The sequence below is a fragment of the Bactrocera tryoni genome, chromosome 1 (genome assembly GCF_016617805.1).
Source record: "Bactrocera tryoni isolate S06 chromosome 1, CSIRO_BtryS06_freeze2, whole genome shotgun sequence".
Classification (NCBI taxonomy): Eukaryota; Metazoa; Arthropoda; class Insecta; order Diptera; family Tephritidae; genus Bactrocera; species Bactrocera tryoni.
Window position 1 is genome coordinate 76,487,617 of NC_052499.1, and position 15,450 is coordinate 76,503,066.

General features: G+C 37.7%; 1 protein-coding gene across 5 annotated transcripts in view; it reads left to right on the top strand.

The window, feature by feature from the left end:
• LOC120777855 overlaps positions 1-15,450 on the top strand; it is a 223,317-nt gene that overhangs the window by 83,543 nt on the left and 124,324 nt on the right. For all 5 annotated transcript variants that reach the window (XM_040109398.1, XM_040109416.1, XM_040109407.1 and 2 more), the window contains one exon: positions 6,300-8,275. In XM_040109398.1, the coding sequence (XP_039965332.1) occupies positions 7,990-8,275 (286 nt within the window). In that variant the 5' untranslated portion in view covers positions 6,300-7,989. The remainder of the gene's footprint in view (positions 1-6,299; positions 8,276-15,450) is intronic.

Here is a 15,450-nt window from a genome sequence, read left to right on the forward strand (position 1 = left end):
ATATCTTTGTTTACTCTTTTATGCTATGGAAAATGCGCCAGTGTGGGGGTTATAGCTTTGCTACATCCGAATGCACCGTTTTTGTGTTTTCTTTTTATTTTGCATAGTTCATCGCTTGTATGAAAAATTTTACCCACACTTGGTGTGTACTTTAAATGACACAAAAAAAATTATGAAAATAATAAGAATGTAATACTTCTATTAATCCTTGCCACTACTAATATGAGGACGACAATCTAATGAGAATATTACCTAAATAAGAATACTTGAAAACCAATATAATAATATTTTAAAACACTATGTGGAATAAGTTGGTATACAACCAGTTTTTTATTAATGGTAACGTAAAATAAAATATATGGAAAGTATCAAAAGTACTTATTACACAAGCAAATCGCTTTTAGATTTATGTAACCTTGAATATGTAATTTAGAATGAGTAAAAAATATTTTATGAGTGCAAATTTTCGCACAGCTGTGCAACTGTTGGTACTTAACCTGTATTTGCTCCATCTTTCTTCACTTTATATACACTGATTTACGCCCTACAAACACTCACAAACGCTCACACGCGCTTACATCACCCTCATCCATAATTACCGTTATTGCACGTCAACACTTCAACAGCCGGTCGACCCTTATCCCTTGCAAAATCACCTTTTGACGTAGGCCAGGGACTGCCATAACATATTAGAAGCTCGGCGGCTGTTAAAGCAAACAATAATTATGAAAAGAAACGAGAATTATGCTCATAATAGAGGGCGAATACTTACAATGAAAGCAAAGTTAAAAAAAAGAAAATATAAATAAAATAAAATAAACGGAAAACAATCAGCAAATGTCTGACAGAGAATTTCTAAACATGTTTACTTTGCATTTGTTATTGTTGCACAGCGGCGCTCACACCCACTTGGCAGTTGCCACATAAGCCCCTGCTATTTTGCTGTCGCCTTTCAAGCTTAAAGAGTTAATTTTTTTGCCATTAAAAATGTCAGCTGCTCGTGATTGCTTTCCTTTTCGAGCAATTTTGTTGTTTTCAACGTTTTTGTTGTTGCATTTTTTTTTTCTTCTGCCTCTTATTGCTACTGACACCATTCACACCGTCCGACGCGGAGCGCTGGCGGCACGCTGTTTAACACACCACACGCGTGCACATGTGCGGCCACACGGCGGCGAGCGCAGCCAAAGTAGCCCGGTTTTATTTAAAATCAACAAATCCACTTCCTTCCTGTGTGACGCAACGCGACAACAAGGCAAGTTTAAAATTAGCCGCTTACATCGCGGCTGCCACCACCGCTGCTGGCATATCATCGACAATAATGACGCCGAGTGGCATGAAGTAGCAATAAATAAACACACTTGCAACGCGATTGTTCCACCCCAACCCTGCCGGCACGCGGCATGTTTACAAGCTTCTGCTGGCTGACGGCTGCCGGCTGCGGGCTGCTGGCAGTGCTGTTGCCGTGAGTCTTCCAGTCAACAAAAGCGGTGCAACATGTGTTGAGCAACATTCAAATGCTTCCTTTCCATTGTGTTGCACACACACATACAGACATGTAAATACTTTTCTCTTGATAGGGAAAGCGTGCAAAGTGATTTGCTGGGAATTTTTATAGTATAAAGGAGTCTTACAATAACGTCATATGTGTATGTATTTAGATTATATATGTTTATGGATTTTGTAAGTGAAAGCGACAGTTTTTGTTGGTTAGAATGGACATAATAACCTCTCTGCCTCTTTCTCGGTTGGATCTAATTCTGCTCTTGGAAATTTGAAAGTTTCTTCATATTTTGACAGGTTACTCTCTCAAGAAATACCTGTCAGTGTATATGTGTTTATCATTTAGTGTGTTTTGGGCTCGTATTGTACTAGAGGCAAAATCCGAATATTGAGACGGCATATAGATTAGCTTAAAGGGTTATATGGGTTTCCTCGGCTAAAAAATAGCATGTTTTCAAAAAAGATTTTTTCATATAAGAAATAAAAAAAATTTATTAGAATTTTTTGTTGCTATACACATACACTATTAAAAAAGAAATTCTGAAATTTTTGAAGAAAATATTTTAAACTCGCCCAATGCGCCAACATTTCCGGTAACCCCTCGGAAAAAAAATGAGCCCACGTTGGCAGCATGACTCCTTAGAGGATCATCTAAAGTGAAAAAATAGGTGTTTCAGTTAAAACCTTAACTTAGAACTTGGACGAAGGAAATAAAACTGAAAACTGGATTTTTGGTAGACATTTTTACGAAAAAATGTTTTTCTTTTTTCAAATAGTTGTAATAGAAAAAAATCCTTCGCCCAAATCTTTAAGAATTGTGTTTCAAAGACTTGTGTGAAATTTCATGAAGATCGGCTGAGTAGTTTTCGAGAAATCTTACCAACCCACTTCAAAAACGCAGTTTCGAGAAAGAACGGCGCACTTAGCCTAGCTAGCATCGAGCGCACTAGTTCTCAAGGCTGTATCTCCAAAAGTAATACTCGGATCAACTTGAATTTAGGAAAATGTTCCAGATGTATTGTAGAATTTAATAAGACAATAAAAAAATCGACTTTTTGAAACTCGTAAACCCATGTAACCCCTTAAGTTAGGTTCTATGAGTGACGAGTAATCCTCCAGAAAGAAAGAAGATCTAAGGTATTTGAGCCTTCATTTTTTAAAAACGGGTCAATAAAAAAGTTCTGAGATGATTCTACCTCGTCTTGTTTTAAAAATTTTCTTTAACTGACCTACATACAATAATATACGTACGAGTAGTCTTACCGTGTGAACTCAGAATGGTTACTGACGAGTTACAACCTATACAACTACGGAATGGTTAGGAATGGTTATTTTATATATTCTGTTAAGTTTACATGTTTCAATATCAAATTTTTCATAATTGATTCTGCCTATTTTGAAATAATTTCAAAATCACTTCATAGATATTGTCAAAAAAAAAATAGATTTGAATTCTAAATATAGATGAATACCTTTCTAATGAGCCTCAGTTACCTAATTTTGTGTATTCTCATTAAGTGTCCACTTTCTCAGCAGCTCTTATGCCGAAATCACATTCAAACCTCAAATAAGCGTGTGTTTTCTTAACTCAATGGCTTGGGGTTGATTTGAGCTTAAATGCTTGTTTAATTAGTGTTTGTTTTGCTTGCATTTTTCTAACTCTTCTGTTCTTTCTACATAACCCACTTGCGGCGTGTGGTCTTTTTTGCAATTTATGCTCAAGCATACAGCCCGGCTCGGCACAATGCTCCGCTTTCAGTTGCCTGTCAACATGTTGAGTGCGCGTTTCGAGCAGCGGGTGTTTTATTCGTGCTTGAGTCATAAATAGCTGTTAAATGCGACTGATTTATACGAGTGTGCTATAAAGAATATTATTATTTTGCTTTAATTTTGGCAGCATTAAGACATGTTCAAAATGTTTTTGGAATTTTAATTACCAATTATGAAATATTTGCGCGACAATCATTCTATTTATAAACTGAAAGCTTCTGGGAAAAAGGCAGCGGCTTATTGTTTAAGTAGCAAATGTGCAGTGTAGTAAAGAAAAATTAAAAGTAAAATAATGTGAATCTTTGTGTTGGATGTGAGGGTACATTTGCCGGGTATATTTGATGTGACAGACATGTGTTTGAGTCAGAGGTTAAAGTTTAATTGACTTTTGATTTCTCCTACTTCTTATGTGCTTATAAAACATTATAAACTCAAGAAAAATATTTAAACAGAAGCGTTGCATATATTTAGGGGCAAAGTTTAATAATTAATATGCTGAAGCTTGATATTCTAACTTTTTTTTTGTTGAAAAACCTTTATTAAAATTCATGTTCAATATGTACATATATAAGAATGTTTTAAATCTCTAATTATATAACATTTTTATCATATAATTACTTTTAATTTTTTCGTGAATTCTGTGACACCTTTATTAGCGAAGACACACACCTATTCAAAGTTCTTACTATTGACTTAGTAACTTTAAAATGTAAGCCAAAAATATGATAGCGTAACTGTAATACGATTGATTATAGTAACTAACACTGCAGATTAATATTTTGGAAACATTTCCATACTTTTTCGAAAGTTCAATATTAACTAATAAAACTCTAGCTTTGCTGGTGTGTACATACTTCCTACAAAAATAAATTTTAGAATAAATTAGTAATTTAATAATTTTAGTTAGGTAAAATTTATCTTGTCGTTGCAAATACATAAAATTCTCTTCTGAATTTGATGCTCACATTTTGCGCCAATATTTGCTTTCCCACAGATAAAAACTAATAAAAAGCCAATTATTGCCAAAATATTCATATTTGTTTATAATTTACCTAACCTTCTCAACTTACTCCCTTTGCCAAAGCAATAAAATGTGATCTAAACTATGCTCTCCCCTATTTTTGTCTCACTTTCAGTTTGTCACACATCATGAAATTGACGAATAAATGAACCATTGAACCGGCAAATAAGGACCGAAGGGAATACTTTGTTGAAATTTGAGTAGACAATTACTTGTGATGAGAAAATAAAACACCAACAGCAAAAACAAGCAAAATAAACCAAACAAAAATCACTGCGCTGAGAAAGCAAACGAATTGGCAACAAGACAAACAAAACGTCAAAAAGGACCGAAATAATCATAGTTTGTTTGAAAGCAAATACAGAGAGCAGTAAAGCATAAAAAAAAACGAATGAAATGGAAAAAACACATAAAATAGTGCACACAAGCAGCGAAAAGACAACGAACATCTGTTGTCAAATATAAATGAGCAATGCTTCCACAGAGACGGGATTTTATTTTGAAATAGTGAAGGAGTGGCCAGAAATTGACAGCTGAACGGAGTGCGAAATGAGCAGAAACGATTGCTGCAAACTTTGTCTGTGTGTGTGTGTGTGTGTGTACATGGAGTGTTGTGAAGCGCACAAGTGCCATTTTTCGTATAAATATTTTGAGTGAAGCTTTTGCAACAAAAACAAAAACTTTTTGAATTGAACAAATCATAGATCGGAATTTTGAGCATGGAAGAATGCAGAAAAATAAAATTATTGGGTTAAATGAATTATATAACGAAATAAAATTATTAAAATTAAATTAAATAAAAAAAAATGAAATAAAATAAAGTAAAATAAAATATGTAAAATAAATAATATTGGATTACATAAATTAAAGAGCTTATTTCAAAAATTGGACAATAAACAAAAAAAAAAAAATAAAAATTAATTTAATTATTAATTATTTAATTAATTAATTAATAATAAAAATTAAAAAAAACTTAACTAATTGAAAAATGCAAATTAAATAAAATAAAGCAAAATTAAGTAAGTTAATTAAAACAAAAGAAAATAATATTGAACCATAAAATGGATAAAATATAAATAAAAATGTAAAGAAATGAAATTAAATCGAGATTAATCCAAAAAATTAAAATTGAAAATATTAAAATAAAATCAAATGCATAAAAACAAATTTTACAATTTAACCGTTAACAGAATAAAACAAATAAAAAAAAATTAAATTAAAATTCAGGGTTTAAATTAACTGTCATAAAATCCATAAAAATAAAATAAATTAAATGAAATGAAATGAAATAAAATAAAATAAAAGTTGATAGAAGAATATTGACTAAAAAGAGAAAATAATATTTAAGAAAAACATAGTATAATATAAACGAAAATAAAAAAATAAAATATAACAAAGTAAAATAGAATAAAATAATATACAAGAAAAAATGTATTAAATATAAATAAAAGTGAATCCAAATTTTATTAAAAAAACTAAATAACAACAAAATAACTCAAAATAAAATGGAAGAACATTAAATAAAAAATGGATAAAACATCAAGAGAAAGTCAAATTAAATGTATAAAAATAAATTAAAAAATTAAATAAATAAAATATAATAAAATAATATGTTGTAAAAATTGGTGAAATATGTAGAAATGAAATCAATTAATTAAAAAAAAATTAAATAAAACACAATAAATTAAAATAAATCATAATCAAGTGAATAAAAATTGTTTTCTTAGAACTTAAAGAAAAAATTAATTAAAAATAATTAAAATGGAGAAAATAATAAAAAAAAATAATTGAGGGTTTTATTTAAAAACAAATAAAACTATAACAAAAATGACCTCAAAGGAAATAAAGTTTTTAAATTATTGTTTAGCACAAAATTTAAAGTTTTGTGCTTGATACTAGACTGAATGCAAAGAAAATTCACAAATTTTAAATATTTATCATAAATTGAGACTGCTTTAATTTCAAAAGCGCAACTATAATTGAAAACTAATAAAATTTATCTTTACAGATTTAAACAAATCTACAACTATTCATGCAACATAAACTAAAAACCATTGAAACAGTTCACAATTAATAAGCACATACGTTGTATATGTGTATAAAATATACTAAATACATGTGCATGTAGTGATGCGGGAAAATCGAAAGTGTTTTGCGGCAGGAAATTATTAATAATGCGCGCGCTGTGGCCGCAGATTTAAGCTAATTAATTTGTATGCGCTTGTAATAGCTTACAATATACAGCATTAACAGCAACAATAATAACAACAACAATAATAACAACAACAATAACAACAACTACAACACAAAGACGGCATTAGCTGCAGTAACAAATTACGAAATTACAACAAAACAAAAATTCAGCGGTAATTATTAGCATAAAACCCATAGTAGGGCAGCGGATGCAGCGCATCTGTCAGCGGACGAAGGCTGCATTTATTAGTTGTTCACCGCAGAACCATAATCAGCTGCTTGCCATAACGCGACGCCCGGCGCAAGACCACATAATTCAAATAAAACACGCATCCGCCACACAGAATTATCAGCGCGCTGCAGACACCGAACAGTGCAAGTGCATGCATGTGTGTGTGTGAGTATGTGCGGCGGAAAGTGCGCGAGTGAAAATTGTGGCATTTGAATTTTGCAAATTGAATATAGCAGCAATACACAGCGCTGCGGCATGTGCAACAAAAGTGTTGAACGCGCGTGTAAACAGTGATGTCTTAAATTATTATTTTCGCAAACGCAATTTAAGGCATAACGGCATAACCAAAGGGATAAAGTGAAATCGGATTTTTTGCTTGAAGCCGAGTGCCGTCAAAATAAAAGTGTGTGTATCCGTTAGCTGAGTGCCGCGTAACCAAAAAGAAGGAAAAAATCTTAAGCAGCAAAAGTAGTGCTTATAGCCACATGCACACATATAAAAACGCAGTGTGTAAGAGAGTAAACAAAAACTATCCACTCTAACGACAACACGTCCGTCGCGCTGCAAACGCAACTTTCGCTGGATGTCTGTGCGCGCGCCGCGTCCGCCTGCTGGTCTGTCATAAAATATCAATTTGTGATTTTTCAATTTTGCCGCCGACAGATAAACGCAAACGTGCTGCCACAAGGGCGCGCCGCGTCTCCCGCAGCCTTCACGAGCGCTCGATCATTTATTAGCCGCATTAGACGTGCCACACATCCTAAGTAGCGGCGTTGGCGGTGTGTGTGTGTGCGTATGTAATAAGAAAAACTAATAATTCGGCTAGTGAACGCGTGTGGCGAGTGCGAAAAAATAAGCATATAACCAAAACAACAACAAAAACAAGAAACTAGTGTAGATATACGTACATATATTGTGTACAAACTTAGTGGTGTTTGCTTGCGGTGCGTATCTTAACCGTTGCGGTCTGTGGCAACATTGCGGCGAAACGTGCTCGCATTAGCTTAAGCCACAATTGGCAAATGCATAAACATACAAACAGACGTAATAACATACGTTAGCGCGCTGCTTGATCCGTTCAATTCATTTGCTGCGCCAAGACAACGTGCCACATACAACTTGACTTTGCTTGACACTCTGGCGTACGCGCACAACGCCACCTTGAAGTGCTCGCCCACTCGTCTGTCTGCCTGCCGGTCGCTTGATTGAAACGCTCCGGTGTATTGCGGTCGTAAAAACGTGCGACCAAGTGTTTGCTTGTAATTTGCGGTCAATGAAATTGCCTCTTAGCCGCGCCCTTGGAGGCTTCGTGTCGTCGTGCGCCTCCGTTGCGGTTTCCGCGTTATCGCTGCCGTCACACGCGTTGCAGGCCTGCAAGTGTGACGCGTCGCCTGAGGTGAAGATGTCAACGTCGGCGCGGCACACACACAGCACTGGCTCGACGCGCAGCCAACGCCAAGTGCGGTGCGGTGTCAGCAGCAATTGTGGCAACGGGATTAGCAATTTTACGCAGTGCTTAATTACTTGCGGATTGCTTTTGCTCTTGGCTGCCGGTAATGGTAAGTTCCTTTGCCTTCTTTACTACTTATTTATACTCGGAATTTAATGCTTATCGATTTTGTTTCGTAATTCTTGCGAAAGCATACTTTCGTTTAAGTCTTTCGATGGTAAGTACAAGGCGGCAGCGTTGGGTTTTGTATAATCTTAATGTGCCTAAGTGACTAAAACTAGTAGCTTCACATTGTAACAGCCTCAAAGCGGTTTAATTAATTTGAGTTTTTCTCATTCTATTTTAAGACTAGTTTTTAAGCCTTGTTGGGAGAAAGCTTTGTACAAACAAAGAAGCTAGCCTTTAGGGTCCAGTGAGACCTGTGCATTATTTTAAAACCTTTTAGATTTGAAAACGAGGAAAACTTTCAAATTTCTCAGCCAGGAAGTCTTTTGGGAATTTGATAATCTTCAAAGTATTTCCAACGCATCCTCGATATGTTATAATAACGAGGAGTTCATCAGAACACTGAGTTAAAGTATAGTATTCAGCAAAATTTGACTGCAGTCATAGAAATAGCATGGTAGGCTGGTTCTGCGGAAATTAAATTCATTTATTAGAAATCTAATAAGTATTATAGCGTTTGAGCACTCAAAAAGTTAGTATTATGTTGTGTGCCTACAATTTTTCGAAATTACTTGGCATCGTGATGGTAATCTCTCCACTAATATCTGACACCTCCTTTGTGGAATTGCCTACCATGTCTCTTTAACTCCAGTCCAAATATCTTCGGCATTTTTGATTTTTTTTTCTTGGTAATCTGTAACTTAGGGTCTGGCAGTGAACGAGGGCAAAACGAAATATCTCCTGTCATCAAACAAACAGTCGTCGCACTCGCGACTTGGCTCTCACGCCACTGTTGACAGTCATAGCTTCGAAGTTGTAGATAGTTTCGTCTATCTTGAAACCAGCATCAACACCAACAACAATGTCAGCCTGGAAATCCAACGCATGATAACTCTTGCCAACGGGTGCTACTTCGGTCTGAGTTGGCAATTGAGAAGTAAAGTCCTCTCTCGACGAACTAAAACCAAACTCTATAAGTCACCCCTAATTCCCGTCCTGCTATATGGTGCAGAGGCTTGGACGATGACAACAACTGATAAGCCGCCGTTGCGAGTTTTCGAGAGAAAAGTTCTGCGAAATATTTATGGTCCTTTGCGCGTTGGCCACGGCGAATATCGCATTCGATGGAATGATGAGCTGTATGAGATATACGACGACATTGACATTCAGTTCAGCGAATTAAAAGACAGCGGCTACGCTGGCTAGGTCATGTTGTCCGAATGGACAAAAACATTCCACCTCTGAAAGTATTCGACTCAGTACCCGCTGGGGGAAGGAGAGGAAGAAGAAGGACCTGACTTCGCTTGGAATATCCAATTGGCGCCATGTAGCGAAAAGAAGGAACGACTGGCGCGCTATTGTTAACTCGGCTATAATCGCGTAAGCGTTGTCTACGCCAAAAAAGAAGAAGAATCTGTATCTTAACGTTGATCCATAAATTTTTAATCGGTTTTGCATTGGGTCTTTAGGCTGTCCAGCTCAGGACGTCAGTACTTTCTGCAGTGAGTCAGTTCTTCACACTTTTTACTGCGTGCCTTGAACCTCATGGATAAAAATCCAATTCACTGGCATCGATTCGAACGCGAGATTAGCAAATTGGTTCATTCTGCCATCTATCCTTACCAATGGTCAAACACCGTACCAGGAAAACGCTCCCTAGACTATTACGCTAACTCCGCCGTGCTTTACAGTTTTTGTAGAGTATCTGGAGTTATACGTCTGACACCTGGGGACGATGGACAAATGGTTTCCCATCCGTTTCAATACGGTTGAACTTAGTTTCATCGCTCCACAGAAACCTTTTCCAAAATTTGAAGTCAAGCCATACACAAACGTGGAAAATTGTTTTTAAAGTGTGCTTTTTCTCTGTCCATGATTGTATATCCATTATTTCCTGGGATTGCATCAAAAATTTTAGTACCAACTTGAACTCAAAACTAAAAGCTAATGCTAAACTATTTTCTCTATCATGTGAACAAAACATTTTTGAATATAAAAATGAGTTCACTTGGAAATGTTCCATCAACAATGCTGAGTGATAACACAGTACAACAGCTAATCTGGGGGGTGAGAAATTCCAAGTCACGGTGATGGTACTAGGTCAGTATAGTAAAACCCTCACCCTTGGCGTTCGTATGTGTCATTTTTTTTTATGACCTTTTAAATTTTTTCTTATGTTATAGTGAACGAAAACTGGGTACCAAATATAATGTGTAAAAGCTGCTATAACCGTCTAATGGATTGGAAAAATAGATAATAGTGGTTCGCGAGTTATGTTAAACTACGTTTTTGCCAAAATGTTACAACTAAGCGAAAAAACATCAAGGTAAAAATTTAAAAGGTCATAAAAAAACTGACACATACGAACCCCAAACCCTTTGAGGGTTTTATTATACTGACCTAGTACCATCACCCTGAATTGGAATTTCTCACCCCCCTGACAATAATCCCAAAAATGTTCCACAGTGTAATTTGAGTATTATTTTAGATAGTATATTGGTGAAATTTGGTACATATGATACTTGCTCTATGGTTAATGATATTGAAAATAAATGGACCCGATCTATTACCACTCCCACTAATAGGCGAAAGCTTAAAGTCAGCAAATTTGGTTCCAAAGAAGTGGAGCGGAGAATATGTCATTCATTCGATTAAAAACACTTCCACAATTAATATTCTACCATTTTGAATGTCATATGAAAAAGACAATTAATGTAATTAAGTTCTGAATATAACATCCTTCAAACGGCCTCCACGACCTCCCAAAAAAGTGGACTAATGATAATTCGGGTGGTGGAGCACGGTGCTCGTTCGTTCCAAAGATGTGGTTGGCCGTGGAGAAACGGTCGGCGCAATTATTCCACAAAGTTAAATAAAACAAAAGGTTTCATATAATATATGTATTTATAAAATAACAAATTGGACAAACACTTACCACGTCTGTATAGCTGAACGGTCGCAAAAGGAGAGAGCGCGCGCAACTTTTTAGTAAGTGTTTAGTTGCGCGCGAATTAAAACTTCGAAAAAACTTCGAAAAGAGAAAAAGAAAAGATTGCTCTGCCGATACAGACGTGGCAAAGAAATTGGGCGGGGGCGGCGTCAACATTCTCCCCGCCTTGCAGTATTACTGCAAATGCAGTTTACAATCAATTACTTAAAACTAACTTAACTAACTGGCTCCTGCACTTCCTCTTCCACGTCTTCTTTGCAGATGGGGTGCCCGACGAGACGAATCGAGTCTGGTTCGGTCCGGGAAATGCCGCTGAGATGAATCGAACCTCAGTCGGTCATTGCCATGCCGCCATTTTGCATAGAAGTCACCACCTTCCGAGGTCGGCTCGAGTCTAACTCGATCCTTGGTAGGTGGTGAATGTGAGAGGCGTTGGCAGCCAGTGCACTTTATTGTGCCGATGTTATACGACACCGGATATTATAGATCCCAGTGTCGTATTTTGGGCAATGAGTTGACCCACTGCCGCTCATTGTAACTCTGGCAACATGAGCCGGTAGTAAACGTCCAATCCCAAAATAACATCGACTGGCGCTGCCCTGTTGGAATGGTCTTATATAGGTTCTATATTGGCGTCGGCGTTATGAACCTGGTTGCAGTTTGAGCTCTTATTAAAGCGGTTGGTGACAGCGCAATTCTTTGCTGCCAAGGTAGTGTTGCGTGTATCTGCTTGACGACGAACGTCTCGTCCATGCCTTCACTTCGGATGGGGTGGCCGACGAGACGAATCGAGTCTGGTTCGGTCCGGACAATGTCGCTGAGACGATTCGAGTCTCAGTCGATCGTTGCACCATGCCGCCAATCCGAAAAGGAAGTTACCAGCACGCCGAAGTCGGCGAGACGACTCGAGTCTGACTCGATCTTGGGCGTGTAGTATGCGGGAGAGGCCTCGTTGGTCAGAGCTTTGCGTGACTGATGGCGTCAGTTCACACGGTTGAGAGAGGTCCGAATACGTCGTGCCGATTGTCAATGAATTCTCTTCCATTTCTATTGTTGTGCGGGTGGCGCTCCGGCTGAAGCCGACATGCGTTGGACTTTAGATTGTGGCGATGCTTCTTTTTCAGTCATCTCGTATTTCTTTGCAGCTGGGACCTGCTGTGCGTTATTTGTGCATTGTGTGACAATTGTATCTTGTCACCTGTGGTGGTCGTACTTTGTTTGCTCGACGACGCTGTGGATTGTGCATGTGTTTGTGATTGGGGTTTCTCCTGTTTCACCGGTGGTTTTTTCTGCTTTTTTTTGAGCAATTGCATGAGTTTGTCCTTGACATCGAGTCGTATCTCAACGGGCACACGTTTGATCTCCGCGTAGAGTGAGAGCAAGAAGAGCTTATCGGGATCACGATTCTTCCGATTTTTTGCTTTTGCAGATTCTCGTTGCGTTGCGGCTGCGGCATGTTGCTGGTTGCGCAACAAATGCGAGTGCAGGCCGCCGTGGAATGCCTGCAGGTGTGGCATCGAATTGCGTTGTTGCGACACGGACTACTGCCGGGTGCTCGAAATGCGCCACCATGTGTATCGGTGTGATTCGATGAGCCGGGCGCATCATTTGTTCTGCCATCGTTGCTGGCATGATCCTGTTGTTGCTGCTGCTGCTGATGTTGTTGCTGTTGTAAAAATATAAAATTAGTATTATTTTCGCTACAAAATTGAGTTTTTGTTTGTTGTTGACTTATCGTTGAATTTTGTCTGTCGCCTTTACCATTTATTTTTGTTTCTTCGGAGGAACGGAACCTGTTAAAATCCAACCGAACACCGTACGTTGTGCAGCGATGGATCCGAAAATTTTCGATTTTACCCCGTTTAGTATAATTTTCGGGTAAAGATCTGCTCCGATCAACAAGTCAACCTTTTGACTCGTATAGAAATTATTATCCGCTAAGGGGATATTGGGTATCCTTTTAACAATTGAAGAGTTAATTGATCTGGATGGAAGCAGTCCAGTCAATTTTGGCAGTACCAATGCCTCCGCTTCTAGTCTTAAACTTTTGTTACGGGGCGAGCCAATTGTAATCGAGCATACCGATTGAACTCGTCCTGATACGGTATTATTCAATCCTGAAACTCGCGCGCTGATATTTTTGCTTGCCAGATGTAAGCGTTTTTGCAGACTATTGCTTACGAAGGTGGCTTCAGATCCTGAATCAATCAGGGCTCTGACAATGAAGGTGCTCTCGTTGTGACATACGGTCACCATGGCTGTACCTAAGAGCATGCTTCGACTGGTAGGCACATTTGAAATATTGGCCTTAATAGAGGCCACATGAGATTTAGTAGAAATCTCAGTAGGGTTTGTGCTGTCGGACATCTGAGTTATTTCCTCACTCTGATCCCGGTGAATCATGGAGTGATGTCTCTGTTTACATTTATTACAATTAAACACACTTTTGCAATTTTTGACTTCATGTGAGTCCGATAAACAATTTAAGCAGACGTGAAGTTTTCTGACAGCATTTAATCGTGCATTAGGCTGCATCTCAATGAATCTTTGACAAGTTTTCAAAATGTGCGATTGAGATGAGCACAGTTTACATTTGATATTGTTTGTCTTGGCGTGATGGGAATTGATGGGTTTGGATCAATCCTTGACTGCAAGGTTGGTATCCGACCTTCACCATCAGCCGATTTAATCTTGGGTTGAGTACCCAAATCGCCTTTGAGGTTTGATACTCTCTCAAGCGTTTTAACCCGTTTGGTTAGAAATTTGTCTAAGTCAACCCATTTTGGGATCTCTGAATCCGAATCCAGAGATTGTTCCCAAAGCGACAGTGTATAATCCGGGAGTCGGATAGAACACAAATACGTAAATATGGCATCCCAACTATCTACATTGATGCCATGTATTTGTAAAGCTGAAATGCAGCTATTAATCTCCCGCTGTAAATTTCTGAGTTCGGTCTCAGATTCTGTTGAAATGTGCGGGAGCTTGAACAATAAATTTAATTGTGTGTTAACAAGCACTCGCTTGTTTTCATACCTACACAACAAATTGTTCCAAGCCAATGCGAATCCGTCATTCGTCAATGGCGCTTTCGAAACGATATCTTTTGCCTCACCTCGCGTTTTGATTCAAATGGAATAACTTTTCTACCGGAGATAGCCTTGGGTTATTCCCATAAATGGCGGCAAATAAATCCTAAATGAGGGCCATTGTAAAACATCGCCATGAAATATTTCGGTATCACATGGCGGTAAGTTGATGGTATACCTCATGGGTTCTACCGTTTGTTGTAACCGTTCAGGTTGAATCACCGTAGAATTTGAAGTTGGGCTTTGGTTGAACGCCGTGAGGTTGTGCATGTGTTCGCCCATCAAGGCCGCGCAACACACATACGCGTGGTAACAGCTTGAATATTTAAGCTTAATGTCGTCAATTGAGCTTGTGTCGGAAGGATCCACCTTTGGCAAACACAACTTGTATTCTGACTTTACCTCTGCCCACAGAGATTTCAGTTCAGTTTGCTGTACTTCTAGAGAGTAGGCACTTTGGTTGGTTGCTGTTGGAGTAAAAGACTCCTCAAACTCCAGTAGAGCGTCGGCAGCTGTGTTAAATGCTCTGATGGCTTCCATTGTGTAATTGAACCGGAACTGCAAAATGTTGCACAAATTCGGATCTAAAGCTTTGAAATTAAAATTTAAAAAATATTTGCAAATATGTTGCAAAAGGTTGAAAAGTTGCAGCACCAATCACGGACAAACTACAAATTGAGTTGATGATAGGCAGTGCGTTGTTTCTTTATAAAGCGTGAAATTTCGAGAGAACAAAAAGTTAATAAATTTAATGAAGTATTTTTTCAAAGTATTTTTCCCAAATTTAATTTGAATGTGCTTGCTGGGTAATCGGCCCAATGCACTAGCACGCCTAGTCTTCGACTATGTACACAAACAAAATTGCTTTGTGCTTAATTGCTTTATTAAAATCCAAATATGTATAAATACAGATAAAAATTCACAAGCACTTATTTGATTTATATTCACTTTGTCTTTTGTTCACTGGGCTATTCGAACTATTTCGAATTCACCACTACACTCTTTATGCTTGTTGGTGTCCTTCTGGGTTGGCTGCTACGCTGCTTTGCCTTTGCTGCTTCGCTTGTGCTGCTCTCCCTT